Source organism: Taurulus bubalis, assembly GCF_910589615.1.
Source record: "Taurulus bubalis genome assembly, chromosome: 7".
NCBI lineage: Eukaryota > Metazoa > Chordata > Actinopteri > Perciformes > Cottidae > Taurulus > Taurulus bubalis.
This window is the reverse complement of record NC_136595.1, coordinates 11,012,418-11,033,089: the sequence shown is the minus strand read 5'-3', so window position 1 is coordinate 11,033,089 and position 20,672 is coordinate 11,012,418. Positions and strand designations below refer to the sequence as shown.

At 40.4% G+C, this 20,672-nt stretch overlaps 1 protein-coding gene across 1 annotated transcript in view; it reads left to right on the top strand.

Moving 5' to 3' along the window:
- The window catches only part of LOC306739104 (discs large homolog 1-like protein), a gene marked incomplete at its 3' end in the record, with an annotated part of 68,668 nt that extends 48,670 nt beyond the window's left edge, over nucleotides 1–19,998 (top strand). Inside the window, exons 12-22 of the mRNA XM_079221056.1 lie at nucleotides 5,876–5,990; nucleotides 11,292–11,474; nucleotides 13,976–14,039; nucleotides 15,361–15,376; nucleotides 16,680–16,721; nucleotides 17,169–17,219; nucleotides 17,418–17,519; nucleotides 18,051–18,223; nucleotides 18,871–18,980; nucleotides 19,123–19,214; nucleotides 19,892–19,998. Coding sequence (XP_079077182.1) covers nucleotides 5,876–5,990; nucleotides 11,292–11,474; nucleotides 13,976–14,039; nucleotides 15,361–15,376; nucleotides 16,680–16,721; nucleotides 17,169–17,219; nucleotides 17,418–17,519; nucleotides 18,051–18,223; nucleotides 18,871–18,980; nucleotides 19,123–19,214; nucleotides 19,892–19,998 — 1,055 coding nt within the window. The remainder of the gene's footprint in view (nucleotides 1–5,875; nucleotides 5,991–11,291; nucleotides 11,475–13,975; nucleotides 14,040–15,360; nucleotides 15,377–16,679; nucleotides 16,722–17,168; nucleotides 17,220–17,417; nucleotides 17,520–18,050; nucleotides 18,224–18,870; nucleotides 18,981–19,122; nucleotides 19,215–19,891) is intronic.
- Between the last annotated feature and the right edge of the window lie 674 nt (nucleotides 19,999–20,672).

Genomic DNA, 20,672 nt, shown 5'->3' with positions numbered 1-20,672 from the left:
TGCTTTCCTTTCTTTTCCTGAGACACTTTCTGTTCCTTCATTTTTGCTCAGTTTCTTTCCACTTCTTCGTGCCTTTTCCTTCCTATCCACCTGTCAGTGCCCCCGCTCCTCTCCAGTGTTACTGGTGTCTGTGGTAATGGTAATAATTTGGGGACTTGGAGGCATTACTTGTAACAGGAAAATGACTGATTTGAGATTTGCAGCGTGCCACCGCGTTACTGGCTGGCTTTTATTTGATGCCAGAGAGAGAACATATGTTTCGGTCTTGGGATTTAAACTTGAATTGAGTACATTAATATAAAACATTTTGCTACTTTTTCTTATTTTCCCTTTTCTGGTCTCTTTTTGTCTCCTCTAGTCTCCTCTGCAATCTGATCCGGTAATCAATATCAATATAGATTACAGTACTGTATCGTATCAATTATAGATGAGTCTCCTCCAGCAATGCTATTTTTAGAGCCAGAGCCTCATATTGATTCTGGTCCACTTCAACAACAGACTACCAATTGGTGGATATGTGTACAAACGCGCAAGGGACGTCTTAGTAAAGCATTAGTCTCTTAGACTGATATGCACATCCACTTAATGATTAAAAACTAAGTTAAGTCCACATAATGTCTTGGAAATTTAGATGATTAAATGTAATCATCCCCTTGCATCAATTAGATTTTTGCACCAGCAACATTAAAAGTAATAGTAATAGTGATGACATGAAATAATACATAAAAGCCATGTTCTTTCCTGCAGGTTATCTACATTACATGCATGTTTCTACAAAAAGGCTCTGATTCAATATTAGAAAGGGTGATCTGAAAGGGAAATATTGGTGCAATGCAAACTAGAGATGAGCACTGGCCGTCGCCAGTGGTTTTCTGTTAGCACTGAAGCTGCACAATGCAGAAAAGGTCTCTGCCAGCTGCTGAATGGAGAAACAATGCTCCTCTAGGGAGAGGAGAGGAGAGGAGAGGAGGGGAAGAGGTGAATGAAGAAAAAAAGAGTATATGAGCCCCAAAGTCATTAGTCTTTGTCATCACCCCTCCCCCACCAAGATCTTCCACTCCTTCTACCTTCTCCCTTTTCTGTTTCTCTCTCCATTATGTCTTGTTTTCCCCCTATCTCTCATTTGCTCTCCGTCTCTGTGTCTCTCTCTTGCTCCTTAATCTGATAATGCTGCAATGAGGTGATTTGCGCTGACAGAAACAGTCAGATGTTGATCACGTGAAACTTCATGTGTGATGATTTCAATGTGGTTTACTGTATCACCCCTGGAGAGCTGATGTCCAGAGAAAGAGATGGGAGTGGGTGTTTGCTTGAAGGGACAATTGAAGCTTAGCATGACTTACTGATTTTGACTTGAAAAAAGTATTTTTTTTAAATACGAGGTGTCTTATACCTTTTGAAACCCTTGGAAAAGAGAACCAGATTCCAGACATAGAAGGAAAGAAAAAAAGTCTTGAAAAGTAGCTTTACAGAAAGTGGAGATGGAGAGAGAATGAGAGACAGATGGAGGCAGACAGACATAAATCATGCATTGCAGAGAGAGTTTAAGTCCTTATACTTATGATGGCAGATGCTAATGTCTTTTTTTTATTTTTGCTGTTTTTGTATAAAAGGAATGGAAAATCAATTTAAGAAATATGAACTGAGGTTTTACTTAAGCTTTCCAAAAATCAATATTCAAAATGCTTGGTCAAGCTGTGTGTGTGTAGACCGATTCCCTGGGCCAAAGTAGGGCAGGAGAGCCTGGCATCGACTCAGCTTCCTGCATGAGTGACCTGAGGGAACAGTGTGTGTGTGTCTGTTGGTGAGTGTGTGTGTAAGTGTGTGCGTCTGAGTGCGCGTGTGCATGTGCATGTGTGTGTCTCCACCCTACAGCAAGCTGCTTACAAAGAGGGGGAGGAGCAAATGAACGCACCAGCGAATGAGAGAAAGAGAGAAGTGCAGTAGAGAGAGAGAGAGAAAGAGAGAGAGAGAGTTAGCATCTGTTGTTTCTGTGGCAGCTGAGCAACACTGGACTGATTTTACACACACACATACACATACACACACACACACACACACACACATCCTCTCTGTGCCACACACGTCTGCATACCTACACACACTTAATTTCACACACTCGCTCGCATGCTGGATCCAATGTGGAGCTGCCGTTAGATCTTCTCCATCATCTCTCTTTCTCACTCACACATCTGCTCTCTCGCTCTCGTCCTGTTTTTCTTTTCTTTTTCTCATTCACATCCCGGGACTCTAAGCGGCGGCAAAACCCCACTCTTGCATGCACAGACACTTATCAGAACCGCATCATATGGTGTGGACGTTGTTGAGCCTGCCCGTCCGCCAGCAGCATGTGAGTACAGCTGGTGCGGTAGTTGGGAGAGACAGACTTGAACGGATTTATCTGATTCATTTATTTAACTAACATCTTGCCTCTAGAAACACCTCGGCGTCTCTGTTTCGGGGAGTGTTTTGGGGAATGTTGGTAACGCTAATATTGCAGTGAAAAAGGCAGATGATCTGGTGACACTGTTTTTCCTCTGATGACCAGTGATGCAGCATTAACATGTTGACTCCTACGCTCTTTTTGGTCTGATGACTTTGTCTCACGGTGTGAGAAATGATCAGTGATGAGGAAACATCGGTGGTTTAGTATTAAATGTTGTCTTAATTGTGGTCCTTTCACGGCATTGCCGGATTTTGTTTTTTCGACTTCTAAAAAGATGATCCAGCTGAACTCTGACTTCTCAACACCAGCGCACTTTGTTCTGAAAGCAGAAGATGATCAGAGCTGCAGCCTTTGTCGTGCTCTTCACGACTCAACAACACTATACTATCTATTAGCTGGAACACAGTCTTTGTTCTACAGATTACATCAACTCTCTATGGCTCTACATAATCTATTTCAACGCTGCCTCTCATTGATAAACTTTACTGTATCAGATGTGATTTTGCTGGACTAGATCTGAGCTCAATCACATTAATCTGTTTCCTCTTCCCTCTCTTCATTTGGTCTTGTTGTCTCGCTCCCTCTCTCTCTCTCTCTCTCTCTGTCTGTCTGTCTGTCTGTCTCTCTCTCTCTCTCTCTCTCTCTCTGTCTCTCTCTCTCTCTCTCTCTCTTCCTCTTAATCCCATAATGCTGCATTGAGGCCATGTGTGTTGACAAAGACAGTTAGATGCCGATGATGATGAAAGTTCACACAGTATCTGGTAATGGGGATGCCTGTGATCACTCTGTGGTGTGTCCAACGAGATGAACATAAATAGAAGTGGTAATCCAACAATTTTTAAGGGATTAAAGCTGAGATTGAAAATGCCGGACTGAGGTCAGCGATGAAAATATGTAAGGTTAAAGCAAGAAATTCATTTCTCAGAAAAAGGGCATTTTGGTCCTGAGATTTGAGGCAGTGCTTCTATGTGAAGTAATGCATTGTGGTACTTTCCATGCTTTCTGTACCATTGGAAGTTAAAGGTGAACCTCCTTGTCAGCAAACATCCAATTCATTGAAGTTTTTTTTTCCCAAAACATCAATGTGTTGTTTGAAACCATAGCTCTTGAAAAACAAAAGCATGGGGAACTTGTTACACTGAATATTTCAGAAGTGTGTGGCTTGGAGCCATTTTAATACAGTTTAGTTGTTTGTGAGCGTCAATGTGTCAGATTAATGAACGCGTTGGGGGAAATCAGAGCTGAGATCCGGCTGTTGTGGGATGTTTTTTGACAGCGTTCAGATGCTGAGCGTGTTAGTAGAGATGTAAACAAGGAAATGAAAACTGAGAAATAGAGAGAAAAACAGGAAAAGTCAAGAGATACTGCAGGTTCTAGATAGTGTGTGTGTGTGTGTGTGTGTGTGTGTGTGTGTGTGTGTGTGTGTGTGTGTGTGTGTGTGTGTGTGTAAACCATTACTGTTGACTTCAGAATCTAATTAACCCTGAGTAATTCAATCATACTCGAGGTACACTACAGAAACACACACACACACACACACACACACACACACACACACACACACACACACACACGCAGACAGGGACATCCTTCAGAAGAGCTTTTGCAGGCTTATTGCCAGCGGCGTTGTCATCCGTTTGTTAGTTCAGAGGTTTCTGGGAAGCTGTGTGGTGTTAAGGAAACTAGAGGACAGTCATTTAAGATTTACTTCACACTTATCTGTTGTTTGTTCAGCCACTCTGAATCAAAAATATCTCAATTTAATGCCATTTGGAGACAGCAATCGCTATTAATTTTTACTTTGAGAATTCCCATTAATAATGTACATTTATAATTAAAAAGGCACAATGACATTTTTCTGACCATTAGAAAAAAAAGGGTCAGAAACTAAAGTGTTTTTGCAGCATGTAGCAGCAGGATACTAAAACTCAGGGCTTCTTTGCTGAGTGCGTAAGCAAATCATTACACGTTCCATTGATTGGCCAACTGGTTGCTCTCTTTACTACTTGTCCTTTAAGTGAGATGGGGATACAGTGGTTCCTGGCAATTAAGGCTGAAAGAGCTGTTTGAAAAACAATTGTTGTATTTGTGGAAAACATCAAAAATGCACTTTGAGGGGAAAAAAGCATTGCCATGTGTGTTTTGATCCCACTTTTGTGTTTCCAGTAGGTTGAATCCATTCTAGTCGACAAACAAATATGAGCTAACTAACTCGTAACTCCTGCACCAAATATGCTAAGTCACACCACTGCTGAGCTGCTTTAACATCACAGTCTGAACTCAGTGTACATGTTTAATGTGCCGCTTGTGTTCCTTGCAGACTCGCCTGTTTGGCATTCTTGTGGTTAAACGGAGACTGGAGCCCAATTTGAGTTGTATGGTAGACTTATGAAACTAAACATTTCACAATTTGAAGGAAGGAAACAATGAGGGAGGGAAGAAGGAAATGGTTTGGACTAACAGACGTTGGTAGCCTCGCTCCAGACCTCTGAATCTCTCGGTTTGTTCAGCATTTGAAAACATGTCTGGTGATGACCTCACTGATGTGATGACCTCAGTCGTGTTCTGTGTACCTGGCTTTCCTTCTTTGTTTCAGGATGCTCCCAATCAACTAACTCCTCCTATCCAATCAGGGACACCTGATCCACCTACAAAACGCCCTTCGTTCTCTCTCAGCCAGCTAAACCAGTTATTTCCTTGGACACTGCTTTGATGAATTTATCTAAATAAATACATTCTGATATCTGCATTTATGAATACAAAAACATCCTGCGTGAAGAGATTTGCTACGCAGATATTGAGGAGTATTGAGGAGTGGTCTATCTGAGTCTCAAACTGGCTCTGTTTTTGCATGTGTGCGTGCGTGTGTGCGTTTGTATGTGTGTGTGTGTGTGTGTGTGTGTGTGTGTGTGTGTGTGTGTGTGTGTGTGTTTGGTTGTTTGTTTGTTTGATATTGACATAGACTGCGTCTGATGTAACAGGAGTTAATATTCAGATCAAACAGACTATATGAGATCATGGCTGCAGAGAATCAGTTGACAACTCAATGTTTGTGTCTGCGTATCAATTAATTTGTGTGTGTGTGACTTTAATGTGTGTGTGTGTGTCTGAGTGTGTGTAGCTAAGCAGGATAGTCCTGCACTTCTGCACTTCTACCACCCTTAAAGCTGTGTTTTTTCATGCCTCTGATCTTCTCTTTGATCATTGAACCGTTATGAGATTTCCGAACTAGCGAGCGAAGATGATTGTAGCGTGAAAAATCCCTGTCGCTCAGCTGCTTCTAATGTGGAGTAACGTGTTGCTTGTAAACTAGATGATCTATGTTTTAATAGTTTGTGTCAGCATTATTTTTAGAAACCTGTAACCTGCTCTGCTAGGTATAATAGTGTTTGTCTTCAATTGTGTGTGTGTGTCTGTTTGTGTGTGTAGAGTACAGTCGTTTCGAGGCGAAGATCCATGACCTGAGGGAACAGATGATGACCAGCAGTGTCAGCTCCAGCTCTACGTCACTCCGCTCCACACAGAAACGCACACTATACGTCAGGTGAGACACACACACACACACACACACGCACGTACGCACACACACAGCAGTCAGAGGTGACTGATTGTCTAGTGTCCTTCAGGGTGACACAACTATTCTAAGGTCTTATCTCAACTGTCTGCCCTACGTCTTGTGTGTCTGAGAGGCTGCTGCAGGAGAGGTTATCACATTTAAAATCACAATTAGATTTTCTGGCAAATACTGTCGAAAACACAAACACATCCATCGCCGGTCAACTCTCTCGATTTCCTGTGTTTGTGTGTTCCTCTGTCCTCTTGTCCTTGCCTGTCCGGATTGTTCAGTCTTCTCTGAATCACCCCGTCCATCCTCTGCAGAGCCCAGAAGCAGTGTCAGTCCTAATCCAACTACAATTTTAAGATCCTTTCTTCACAAGAATCACAGCAGTTGAAATATTGATTAACCGTGAGGTCACTGGGACCAGATAAGTCACAATGGAGCTCTTAGTTGATCAATACAATGGAAAGCAAAGACAGTAGCTCTAATGATCACACTAATGATTAAATCCACTGGTTCAGCTTTAAAGAGACACGGACACCTTTTAGTGTTGTATCAGTTAGGCTACAACTGAAAATGATTTAACATATTATCAAAAATCAAATCTCAGCAACAGTCTCAGTCAGTAAGTTAAATTTAAATTTAAACGGTCATGGATGAAAAAAGTGAGTGAAATAAGAGACCAGGGCTGTAATCTAGAGGGTTCAGCATCAAGGACCATTTCAAGTCAAAAGGAGCAAGAGGTTAAAGATAGTCAATGAGGTTTATGGTTACACAATAATATAGTATTTCTTATATCCATATTTGTATTATCTACATAGATGCTGGATAGTAAACTACATATTTGTGATGGAGTAAACTGTGTCTCAGCCATGAACCCTTAACTGGCTCTTGGTTGACATTGTGGAGAAATGAGCACCAAAAGATTTCAACATTGTTTTCATGTCTGGTCCAAAAATACCAACAAAAAAAAACAAAGCTCAGAGGAAACTACAGCTGACAAGTACTGCGCATGAAAGGGACATCTGACCTGAACTGTGTGCAAGTGGCCTGGAAGGAAGGGTACGGCAGCAGCTGGAACAGAGTCACCTTGAGCCACTCGCACAGACTGACTCACACACAGAGCAGCGCTGGGGTCAGATTCAGCAGATAGAGGCCAAACTTCAAATTCAGCCCTTTAGTCCAACAAGTGTCAGAGATTTCTCAGACTGCCTGAGAAGCAAGCGGATTCATTTATGTAAATTAGCAATTGGATTGAATGTGTGAGTGAAATATTATTCTAGTTTTTATTTTATTTCTTAGAGTCTGTTAAAGGTAATACCAGTGGGATACCCACTAATAAAACAAATGGTCCTGTTTGTGAAATGGAGCTTTAATAGAAAGATATGTGGAAAATGTGACATTGCAGCTGCTTGCCGTCACCCTTTTTATTTATTTTTAAGCAGTCACCTGTAGATATATATCATTAGCATAAATTAAGTGCACACTCACGGTTTTTACTTGACTATGGCTAAAAGTGAGGAGAAAAGGCCTGTCCACTGCTTTTATGATTACATTTTAAGAAACCTGCATTATCATGCTTACACATTGATTGGTGTGATGTGCTAAAGAGCACTTTGAGATGCATTACAGGGAAATGGTGCAATAATAAATAACTTGAAGTTTATTTAGCTATAATTTAATTTGCACTTGTTTGCAAAAGGAGGTAGATTATAATACAATGTTTAGAACAAATTTAACAATTGGATACACATATCATGTTTGTTTTGGCGTTATAAAAAACGTAACTGTTCCAAAGGATGTCCTAGCTTAGAAAGCAATGAGATGCACATCTGTACAGATTGATATTTTACATATTGAAGTCACATAGAAGAAGCAGCTAAGTTTTTTTTAATATGGAACTGCTTTAATAGTCAATAGCATAACATCAAAACAGCAGCTTCACCGACCAAGACAAAATGAAAGTTTACCCAGATGTTTCAGTCCTGAGGTCTCCATCGGCATCTCTTGAGCCATGCTGCAAGCAGGTCAGGCTGTACTTGTATACTCGTGGATTTAGTTAAAACATATCCATGATTCAGCAAATTATAATGTCACCGCCTGTGAGTTAATCAGTTTACATGATGAATTTGAATGATAACGTTCCTCCAAGTCTTATCAAAACTAAGCAAAGATCATGTCAAGGGTTATATAGAATAATGTAGAAACAACAGCAACAACAACAACCCATATGATAAATCACTGTCAGAGGTGTCGTCCCTGTTGCTGGTTACTGCACATAAATGACCTTCAGCTTTAAATATTTAAATAGGAACTCTCAGACTAGCCACTTATTGGTCACTCTGAGGCTGTTGGTGTGTGGCAGATTGGGGGTGTCTGGCGCTGTGGACTGCTGTGTGTGTGTGTGTGTGTGTGTGTGTGTGTGTGTGTGTGTGTGTGTGTGTGTGTGTGTGTGTGTGTGTGTGTGTTCCTTATTTTACACCCTAATGTTTCAAACGCACCGTATGATGGGGTGTCCTTATACACCACAAAGATTCACCTGAAAGGCAAGGAAATCCCACTACCATTTAAAGTTCATATTGTATTCAGAATGACAAATATATATATATATATATATATATATATATATATATGTCTTTTCATTTTCTTTACGGAGCTGCACATTTCACATTATTAGGATTCCTTTGCTAGCAGAGCAGGGGCATATAAAGACAGGTTCAAAGAACAGACAGACCTGACATATTCTCTGAGGATTTGATCAACGGATTTATAAAAGAACACTGATGCATTCATTTGAGTTTGAGAGCTGTATGAAGACTGAGTCAGAATACACCAATCACCATCTACAGTTTTCCTGTGCGTACATCAGTTTCGAAGCATATAAGCAAACACAATGCTCCGGGACATTTGCTTCTTGAAACAGAATATTATGGTTTTAAGTTGCTCAGGGGCTTTTCTTCTGAGTTAGTTGTTTGAATGTGGTCTGATGTTGAACATACAGTATAATTACAGCACATTCCAGTAATTTCTTATTAACTTAATTATTAAACTTAATTAACTTATAATTAAAAGAACCAAAGTACAATCCTTGTACCGTCTGCCCTGTGACCCTCAGATCACTTCTGCTTACGTCGGTTTGGTACTTTAACATTAGACAGAAACAATTCTCTATGCAAATTCTTCTCTACCTTCTGTAACATAAGCAAATTTATATTTTACCATTACAATACTTATTTACTGTTTTGTATTCAACATCACTATCATACAGTCACATTCCAGTCATTTCCGCTGAATATTCTGAACTAAAGTGCATGTATGCAGTATTCGTATCTGAGTATTTGGTGAAAAGTAAAACCGCAATGCAGTTCGGACTAAAGGTTGCTGGCAGTGCAAAAATCTGCACGATCTTGTTTGAGTTGGTAAAATGTGTAAAAGATGACCAGGTGTTTCCGTTACACTCTTCAGTAATTACTGTGTTCCTTCACTTGAGTAATGAGATTTCAGAGGTTTCCACACAGGAATTAAAACAACTGTATTACGAAGAGCAGGTTATTGATTTAGAGTTACATTTACATGTGGACCTAATAATAAACGATCCATCAGTGTAACCTGCCTGCTAAAAAATCCATTTGGGGATTGTAGAACTCATGTTTCTTGCTGTACTTATATTTCTCTCTTGGTGACAAAATGAAGGAAAGGAGGATCATGTATACCCTTTAATAATATATCTGTGGTCCCACCGATATAAAAGCAACACTGCACCTCGAGTTTACAGTATTTATTGGAACCTTTCACATACATACATCAATACATACAACACAGTAAACCGATAGAAAGGTTATACTGAAATACAGTTTGGGTAAATATAATATTTACGGTTACACATTTCCATAGATATATTTCCACAGGTTGACACACTCACTGGGATAAGGCCAGTCACCCTAAAACAACAAATGTCGACATTCAAGTGACAAAACCCGCTGCTGCTGATGGGGGCGTCGGATCCTAAAACACTTTCATGTGTCGATGTAGAGGACACGGGACATGCAAAGTATTTTGCTGTTTAATTTTTAATTTGTGGCCCTTTTTCCTCTGTAAGTAGTACCAAACCACATAATGACAGAAAATGACATTCCTGTGAAATATACTGATGGTCCTGTTTCGTCTGATTTAAGGATCATAAAGTCACATTTTAGCAGTCAGCTAAATATATAATGTCCCGTGGGGAGGTTTTACTTTCCTCATCTTCAATCTAACATAAATAAAACATGAGATGGTGTTTTTTTTGTACCGAAGTTAGACGCTCTGTGTCTACCTCTTCTGTCTGATTTTCTCTCTCCGTTCCTTCTTCCCTGTCTATGTTCTGTTTTATTGATGAAGGCAGGAGGGACTTTAGGGGATGCCAGTTATTTCAGCTCTAGTTCCTTTGCACACACAGACACACGCACACACACACACACGCACACACACACACACACACACACACACACACACACACTCACACATACACACACACACACACACACATATTGCTGGCCTACTTTCTCAGGTCTTTTCCCTCTGGACTGGTTTGGAACTCTGTGGTCACCGTTCAGACACACACAAATGCACACAAACAGACTCACATGCACAAAGACAGATGTGTACAACTGCACACACACACACACACACACACACACACACACACACACACACACACACACACACACACACACACACACATACACACACACAGGCATGTACACACAAACAACGTCAAAAATTATTAGGATAAAATAAATTTAGGAATGCAGCCCCCAGCTGTTCTGGCATTCATATACTACAACAGATCTGTCTGTCTGTTTTGTTTTGTCAGTTTATTTTATTATTTCAGTTCATGATAGATGTCAAGTTGTTCTCAATAGTTGTGAGAAATGTGAAAGGCATCAGGACAAAGGTTTCTTTCTTCTAAATTGTAAAGAAGAGAAACTGTATATGAATATTTTGACATTTCTAACTGCAACATGTGTGTGTGTGTGTGTGTGTGTGTGTGTGTGTGTGTGTGTGTGTGTGTGTGTGTGTGTGTGTGTGTGTGTGTGTGCGTGTGTGTGTGCGCGTGTGTGTGCGCGTGTGTGTGTGTGTGTGTGGTTCATATTTAGGACAAACCAAAATCGGAAAGATTTCAACATCAATGTCACTACATTAATGACTAATCTGTCTGTTTCCATCTCCTCCAGCAGATTATATTGTCACACTCAAGATGTGTTTTAGACTAAATGTATACAGTAAATGTTTCTCTGTCTGCAGAGCGTTGTTCGACTACGACGGAAGCGCGTCCGATCTGAGCACGCCCAATCAGGCCCTGCCGTTCCATTTCGGGGATGTCCTCCACGTGAGCAGCGCCGGCGAAGAGGAGTGGTGGCCCGCCCGCCACCTCAGCCCACCGCCTCCAAATTGCCCTGAAGTCGGAGTCATTCCCAGCCGCAGGAGGTGAGAGGTCACAGGGCTTGGGATGGGAGTGTGCTGTTGATTGTATTGATTAAAGTCTGTGAGATGGTTTAGGCAGTAAATCCGAGCCGTGGCCGCAACATACAGCTTTTCCCAGGAGAGAAGTTAGTGTCATTGTTCCCCACTTCCTGCTGTCCTGAACCTGCGAGAGAGTGACAAGGTCAGCGCCTGGACGCCAAACATCAATGCTGTACACACTCTCCATTCACATAATCAATTTCCTCTTCATGCCCTCCTCCTCGTCTCCTCTTCCTCCTCACCTCTGCCTACTTTCCCCTCTTCCATCTAATCATCCTTCTAACTCCTCGTTTGCTCCTCCTTCTCTCCTCTTCCTCTTATCCTTTTATTCACGTCTTCCTCATCTTGCCATTTTGTACTCCTCTTATTCTCTTCCTTCTCCATTGTCACCTCTTCCTCTCTTCTCCTCTCCTCCTTGTTCTCTCTTCCTCTTCCTGCTTCTCCTTTTCTGATCCAGGACAGCTGTCAGCGGTGGAGAGTTTCAAATTGGTTTCAGTTTACGTTGATGTGTCATTTTGCTGCTGGCTCATAACACATCATTCTGTAGAATCTGCTGAATTAAAGCTGGAGTGGAAACTTATTCCTCTCACCTCCTCCTTGTTTCCCAGCAGAGGAGGTGACAGACAGATGTTAATAGGATTTCAGGTGGGAAGAGCAGATTTAGATTTAGTCCATCTATGACACGGAAAAGGTGACGGGGATGAGCAAGTGTGAAGGACTAGAGGCAACAAGGATGAGTGTGAGTGAGCGAATGGAGCATGGGAGGGATAGATGTAGAGATTGTCACACAAAGGTGGAGACGGTGGGGTATTATTAGACGGAGCAGTTAGAATAGAGGCTGGTGCTTTAGGGGTTATTGAATAACTGAGTTATAGTGAAAAGACCTATAATAGAAAAAAAGGATGAAAGAATATATATGGCCAACAGATGTGTGGATATTATAAGAAGAAAGATTATAAGAATAATTAAATACAATATATGATAGGATTCAAAGCTGTGATGGAATAATGTGTGATATGAGGTCTAATATGTGATGTTAATTAGTGACTTAATCAACAGTGACGCTCCCTCTCCTCATCCTCTTCTCCACTATATGTCCTCCATCCTCCTCTCCCCTTCCCTGCTTCTCTTTTCCTCATCTTTATCTCCCTCCCTTCCTCTTTCTGCTCACCTCCTCTCTTCCTTCTTCTCTTCCTCTTTCTGTTTCACGTGCTCCTCGTCTTTCTCTCTCCCCTCCCCCCATGTCCCCTTTCATATCCTTAATTAAAGTAACCATTGGCTTTAAAATTAAATTTGAATCATGGAATTTGAAAAACAGATCCCTTTGCGTTTCTCATAATGTAATCACATTCAGATTAGTGGACAATATATCTACTTTTTATGGTCAAGTTACATAATATCTGGTCCACATTAAAGTCCACAAAATTCAATCAGCTACCTCTCACTACTATTCAAAAACCCCATCATCTCATAGTGCTGCTCAAAGACAGAATAGTTTTTATTTTTAAATTCTTAAAATCTAGTAAGCTATTAAAATATTTTTTGAACAAGGAACATTATGGGATATTTAGACTTCTTTTGTAAATTACATTTCGAGGGAAATACATTTTCTCCTGGCTAATGTTTGTTTTTGACATACCACAAATACATTTCTAATCATAGTCCTTGGAAGTCCGCGTCGGTAGAGGTCCGGCAGTCAAACACAGAACTTACACCCAGAAGTTTGCTGCTCATTTCCAGTATGAAACCAAAAATCAACGCTGACATATTTTAATTTACATCCATAACTTAAATACCCTGACAAACAAATTTGTAGTACTTAAATTCACCCAAAACATGATGTTTAACTATATCTTACCAAGTAGTTGTATTGCCTGAACATAACCAAGCCAGAATTTTGTTTTGTTTCAATTTACGACGTTAATCACACGTTTAAAACTGTGACCATAATCTGGGAGAAAATCTGTTTCTGTCTACTGGGAACATAATTGACAATGCAGTTTAGGTTCATTGGACATAGTTATTGAGGAGGCATGGTTAGACTGTGAGATTAAAGTTGGCTGACAAATGTTTTAAGATGACGGTTCTGTGATAACGTCTTCCGGACATTAGAGAGGATCAAGAGTTTGCATTCGCCTGGTTAAACGCCCATTATTTTTACTGTGAACAATTACTGTTGTGTAGGCGTGTATCACAATGAAGCAATGAAAATTGTCTAACATGCCTGAAGAATGTCCCAAGATTGATGGTTGAAATTTGCTTTGCAACAAATTTTTTCCCGTAATTGGTACTAAACACTCTGCAAAAGAGAAATGTCAGATCCAAATAGGGTAGATGAGAAGTAAGTACAAATGTGATCCATCATTTTTGTATTTGCTTCAATCCAAACTCTGATGTTTGTATTCATGTCTGTTATCTCTTCGCATTTCTCTTAGTGTTCTTTTTTTCTTGTCCTTCCATCTCAGGGCAGAGAAAAAGGAGAGGTCTAGGTTAAAGACAGTCAGAGTGTCGAGGTCTCAAGACAGATCGGTGAGTAGCAAGCTGATTTATACATTTCAAAATGATGGTTCTCAAAGGTCACTGAGTTCTTAACCGCATTGGTGTTGGTGCGTTGACCAGTACGGGGTTCACCACTCAAATGAGTAACTAGTATTAGTAACAGATGAAGTCAGAAGAAATACTCATCCTCTTTTTCCTCTTTCACATCAAGACTAATGGTGGTTGCTTAAAAAAAAGATTAAACCCTTCTAATCAGAGTTTGCTCTTATTCCCTTGTGGGTTAGACATTCTTACAGCAATATAACAACATAATTAATGAATACCATGTGAAATTTTCATAACAGCTTTCCAGTGAGCTTCTCACATGAATTCTCGAACGAGAACGTGTTGAGTTGTTGTTAAACCAGGTGCAGAAGGAGGCTTGATGTTTCTTTTATATTTCACCTGCCCACTTTATGATACATAACTGTGCTGTTAATAAAATCATATTAGAAACAATACTTCCAAACAGAAATGTTAAACGTCTCTATCATTTATCATTCAACACTTAAATCAAATCAAATATTTGTGTCTCATACAAAATAAAACGTGTAGTGAAAATGTTTTATTCCTAGCTCCATTCCTCTTTCTTATTAAATTAGTCAACCAGTAAGTTGTGAGGAATTTTATAGGAAATATTGTAATTACTCCAAACCTCTAAGGAAATTACATTAATATTCACAAATATGCTTTGGTCTGTAATAATTGATGCTTCTACATGAGAGTTGACTGTTTTTCAGTTGAATCCACAAATGAACGATTTGAGAAACTCCGATCTGTATGTGTTGACAAAAGGTATCTTGTCAATGACAGCCGCACCACTTGTTAGTAGGAAAAGTGTAAGCGGGTTAACTATTGATTAAAAAGTACGAAATAGCTTTTTGTTTCTTTGATAATTGGGACTTACAAAGCTTACAGGCTGAGCTCCAAGTCGAGGTGAGACTTTAATCACACTTCACACAGCGTGATGATCAGAGCTGACACATGAGTCTAACACCAGCTATTGGTATCACTGTGTTGTCAGCTTGCACTCTGTTTTTGTTCTCGCACTGCGGGAATCAGCAAGTCTGTAATCAGCAACTCTGCATGGTGAAGAGCTGATAATTAAAAATGATGACACACGCACACATGCTGTATCCCCTGGCGCCATGCGCTGAGAAAACTGCAAATTAGTCTTGCTCGTTCAAACTGTGTGTGAGAGGAATAGAGAACCCATGAGCTTTCAAATAGTGCTTGATAAGAGTCAATATAGTGTTATGATCGTCTTCGTTGTGATGATTAATACTCTCTCTCTCTCTCCCTCTCTCTCCAGGATCAGGATGATAAAGGTAGGGATTCTCTCCATCATCAGTGACACCTGCTGGTCAGATTATGTAACTACAGGTTTTCAGCAAACCAGACTGACACCACCGTTCCTCTCACCTCCACCCTCATCTCATCTCCACCCTCATCTTTCCACTTCAAACTCATCTTCCTCCATCCTGCTATGGGATGGAGGAAGATGAGCATGATGGAGAGGGAGGAAAAGGGTGGAATGAAACGGACAGTAAAGTAGATTTAAATAACTGTAAATCCATAAGGCCACTGTCCAGGATAGCCTATCTAATTTGCTAGGATTAAAAAAACAAAAAACTGTGGGAATATCGGAACAGGGTATTTACAAAAACAGCAATAGTATATGAAACAAATGCAGTGGGAGTATTCAGATCTTAAATAATATTAAAAAGTGCTTTCTCCTGGATTAAAAAGTCTACTGAAGTTTAACTATATAAATGAACTTGTACTTATACTTTTATTATAATAATAATTGTATTAATGTTATAGATGTTGGGTGGTCCAAAATATTAACTTGTAAAGCAGTTAACTTAACTATAATTACAATATTTTCCTCTGAGATTTAGTGTAGTAGAAGTACAACGTAGCATAAGATTAAAATACTTTAGTAAAATACATATCTCAGAATTGTATTTACGTATAGTACTTGAGTAAATATACTTATATTATGGTATATATATTACTGTCAGTGTAGAAAACAGAAAGCCTGCATTACCAACTGGAGGTGTAGAGTTTAAAAGAAGCGGACGTGATGGAGGCAGTGGGTCTAATGAAAGACGGCATTGTGGGACATCTGCTGCTGCAATTTTGACCATCCTGCTCCTCACAATTCCCCCAATTTAGTGCAATAGTGAATCGCAAGAGTACCCCTTTAGATGTTCTCCTTCATTACTACATAAGGAAAAGTACAATATTTGATACCCAAATATTTGGCCAACTTTTCTCCCTCCGGACACATATGTGCCTTTGTTAATGTAATAAAGTAGACATTTTATAGAAAGAAGTTCACCATATTGTCTCTTTGAGGCTGTACTGTTCAGGTGTCCACATGCTTTTGGCCATGGTCTTTGGGATTGCATGCTGGGAAAGGCTCCGGCCTCGTCTCACCTGACCAGGATGAGCGAGTATAGAAAACGGATGGATGGAATGATATTGTATGTCTGATGTTTTCTGTCATAAGTGAAAGTGTGTCAATGGTTGTGCGACATAAAAACAATGTAAGTCTTTGTGTTTTTGTCTGATCTGTTTGTTTGTATGTGTGTGTGTTGCTGACTCTGACCTGTCTTGTCCTTCCAGAGCTGGTAACCTCTGGCACCAGCGATAGTGAGAGTAGTTCCTGTAAGTCTAGACCCTCCTCTACCTCTTTCTTTCATTCTTCCTTTCTTTTCGTTCCCTCTCTCTCTCTTCCTTCTTTGCTCGTTCTTGTTCATTTTTTATTTGATTTGTGTGTTTATGTGTGTGTGTGTGTGTGTGTGTGTGTGTTTATCTGTGTGTGCTTGTGAATGTGTCATGCATACATGCACATGTATTTATTGTGTGTTGTCATTCTTTTGTTCTTATGTGCATGTGTGTGTGTGTGTGTGTGTGTGTGTGTGTGTGTGTGTGTGTGTGTGTGTGTGTGTGTGTGTGCGCGTGTGTTTGTGTGTAAATTACCTTTCTCTGCTTCTCCAGCCAGAGCTGTTGGAGAAGTTCAGTCCAACAGTAGGAAAGGTTCAAATGTGTTTTGTTGTCAATAGTCCCGCCCGCTGTGCCTCTGAATGTGTTCATTTCTCTTTGTCCAATCAGCTGGCCAGGAGGAGATCCTTCTCACTTACCAGCCTGTCATGCAGCATGAGGGTCAGTGCTAAACTTCATCCTTTAATTTTACTTTCTCAAGATTCACTTGTTTTCTTTATATGTGACTCAGACAGCACATACATTTGATATCATGTGTTTATATAATTATAACTTGTATTACTTTTTGTTTTCAAGTCTTAACTCAACATACTGTGTATCTTTGTGTGTGTTGAACTGCTTCTGTTTGTCATACTGCAGTTAATTACACACGGCCAGTCATCGTGCTTGGACCCATGAAAGATCGGATCAACGATGACCTCATCTCAGAGTTCCCTGACAAGTTTGGCTCCTGCGTCCCACGTGAGTATCTGAAGTCTTGCGGACCCTCAAGTATAACTTCTGCTTGAGCTATGTGATGAATGCCACCAGTGAACTCTAGAGTGATAATGGAACTGTGCACACAGGGCAAAAGGTTAATTATGAAAACTATAAAACCGTGTTTAAAATACTGTAATAAAAGCTGATCAAAGGAGTGAACTAAAAGTAACGACTGGTTATACAGTACAACAGGGATAAGATGGACTGAGGAGGCAGCAGGAGGACTGAAGTGATTTTATTGGTGAAATAGCAACACAGTCGTCACTTTTGGCTTGGCAGGTTTCTGTAAACCACGATAACGTTGAATGTGGATGTTTCTGAAACAAAAACATAATTAAGTATGTTTCCAATCAGCCTCATGTCATGCTTGCAGAAATGCACAATGTCCCGTGGTTAATGTTGCTAAAGGATTGGTCAGGTCTAAGCAGCAAAACGTTATAGTGTGTTCATAGTGGGAGAAAAAAAGATCACGCTTGTGTTAAGAGTAATGTGTGTAAAATCTATGTGACTCAGACACAACGCGGCCGCGGCGAGACTACGAGGTGGACGGCAGAGATTACCACTTCATGTCCTCCAGGGAGCTCATGGAGCAAGAGATCCAGGAACACAAGTTCATCGAGGCCGGACAGTATAACAACCATCTGTATGGAACCAGCATACAGTCGGTCAAAGAAGTCGCTGACAAGGTGAGTTCAAAGAGAGAGAGTGAGCCGAAAGGAGATACAATACAAAGGACAGAGGAAACAGAGGAAAAACTCCAGCCATGTTTACATTCACATATTTGTGTGCACATTTTGAAGTGTTTCATTAGAAAAGCTGTATGGAAACAGACAAAAAAGACATATATAAAGGTCGCTTGAGGTGGTTTTACGTTGTTGAAAAAGAGTTGATGCGCATAATGGATTATGGGAACCTGTAACGCGTATGGGAGAAGTCTGCCTGAATGGCTTTCTGCCAGAAAGGATAGACTTGAACCCAAACTATGATATTTTCCTAAACCTACCCTTGTAGGTTTGTAGCCTAAACCTCAGGAAATCACTGGTGGAAAGGGGTTTTCTGGCAGAATATACTCACATCACTTATCAGGCAGACTTGTGGTGTTTCCAGTTGGCTACCTTTACTTCTTTATTTATTATTTATTGGAGGGTTACAGTCGTACAACCCTATAGCGCCAACGTCTATCCAAACTACACTGTAGCTGAGTTAATTCACTCCAAGCCAGTTGGATGGAAACACACCTAGTTCGTATTTCTTTTTTTGCAACATTTCAGAATTCTGCTTAAAATGAGTTTGACGATAGAATGATAACATGGTTTCTGTGTCTCTTTCCCAGGGTAAACACTGTATACTGGATGTATCAGGAAATGCGATAAAGCGTCTCCAGTTGGCAGGCCTCCATCCCATCGCTGTCTTCATTAGACCACGCAATGTCGACAACATACTGTAAGTAACGTGGATATCAACACCATAATGTCATAATTTACAAGGAGGTCATGATGATTGCTGAGGGTTGAGTTTCATGTATAAGGTGTTTTAAATGATTCTTCTGTTCCTTGATATTTGTTACTCTTATTTGTCTCTCCAGAGAGATGAACAAGCGTTTGACTGAGGAGCAGGCGAGGAAGACCTTCGACAGAGCTGTCAAACTGGAGCACGAGTTCACAGAGTTCTTCAGCGGTTAGTTACAAGCACACAGACAATGAATGCACTGCAGTTTGTTTAGAAATAGTTAACAAGATATAACATTTTAATTGGTGAGCTTCTAAGGTGTTGGCAGGCATATTCTTTTTGACTTTGACCAGAGGCAGACTAGCTGTCTCTAGACGTCATGCTTCTATCCTTGACTCTCAGACATCAGAGTAGTGTTGATCTTCTCATCTAACTTTGGGGCACGAAAGAGAAGTGTTGAACTATTCCTTTCACAAAACAATAACTTTATTGGTTAGAATGCAAACCATCGGAAAGTCCTCATACGTAACAGTTTTATGTAAATCAACCACTCGAGATTCACAAAGTGCCTTGTTAAGTTTCCACAAACTGGGATTATGTTTGTTTAAAACATGGCTGGACTTCTTGATCTTGAGGGGACAGATTAATCATCTTATTTCCCCACATAGGAAGTCTATGTGTAAAGATCAACATACACACATTTTGACCTTTAAAGGTTACTTCCCCTTTAATGGAGATTTTGATTATAGTTGTCTTTCTGCACACACAGTGCATGTACCAGTGCCATGGTAATATATTCTGGTAGATGTTCTTCTTGGATATTAATTATTTCTCTCTCTCTCTCTCTCTCTCTCTCTCTCTCTCTCTCTCTCTCTCTCTTTCTCTCTCTCTCTCTCTTTCTGCAGCTATTGTCCATGGCTTGACTCTAGAGGAAGTGTATTCGCAGGTGAAGCAGATAATTGAGGAGCAGTCTGGTCCTTACATCTGGGTGCCCACCAAGGAGCGACTTTGAATTCACACACACATACTACAAGATCATACACATCACTCTTTCAACACTTCCTCTAATTTTCTATTATCGGCCTGCTTCCCCCCCCTCTCTCTCTCTCGTAAACACACATTACTGCGCACGGACACACACACACACACACAACGATTTACACAAGCACATGAAGTCGGATGAGGCTGGGACTATCTGGGACTGCTACTTCCTGAAGTGGGAGGGGCTAATGTCTGACCAGCAGCCGATTGGTGGATCTTCCTTCAGCTCAGATCCTTAATGTTTAAGGAGGAGGTTCAAATCAAGGCGACATGTACCATTATCTGATTTGAGTTCATTATTGTTCTTCTTATTGTTGTTGTCGTTGTTGTTTTCATATTTACGAAGGGTAATGCATTCATGTATGGGTTTGTCATGATAATATTGTCACCAAGAGGCAGACTTTTGCACGCTGTAGCTTTAAGAGCATGTTTTTGGGACAAAATGTTGATCTTCTTCCCGGTCTGTCTGTCTTTCCTCATGGCATTGCTTCTGTTTAGTGTTTTTCTCTCTCTCTCTCTCTCTCTCTCTCTCTCTCTCTCTCTCTCTCTCTCTCTCTCTCTCTCTCTCATGTCCCACCCTTGAGACAACAGACTTAAGGAATAAGTTGAAGACTTTATAATGTGCCCCAGCATTTTGGTATCAAG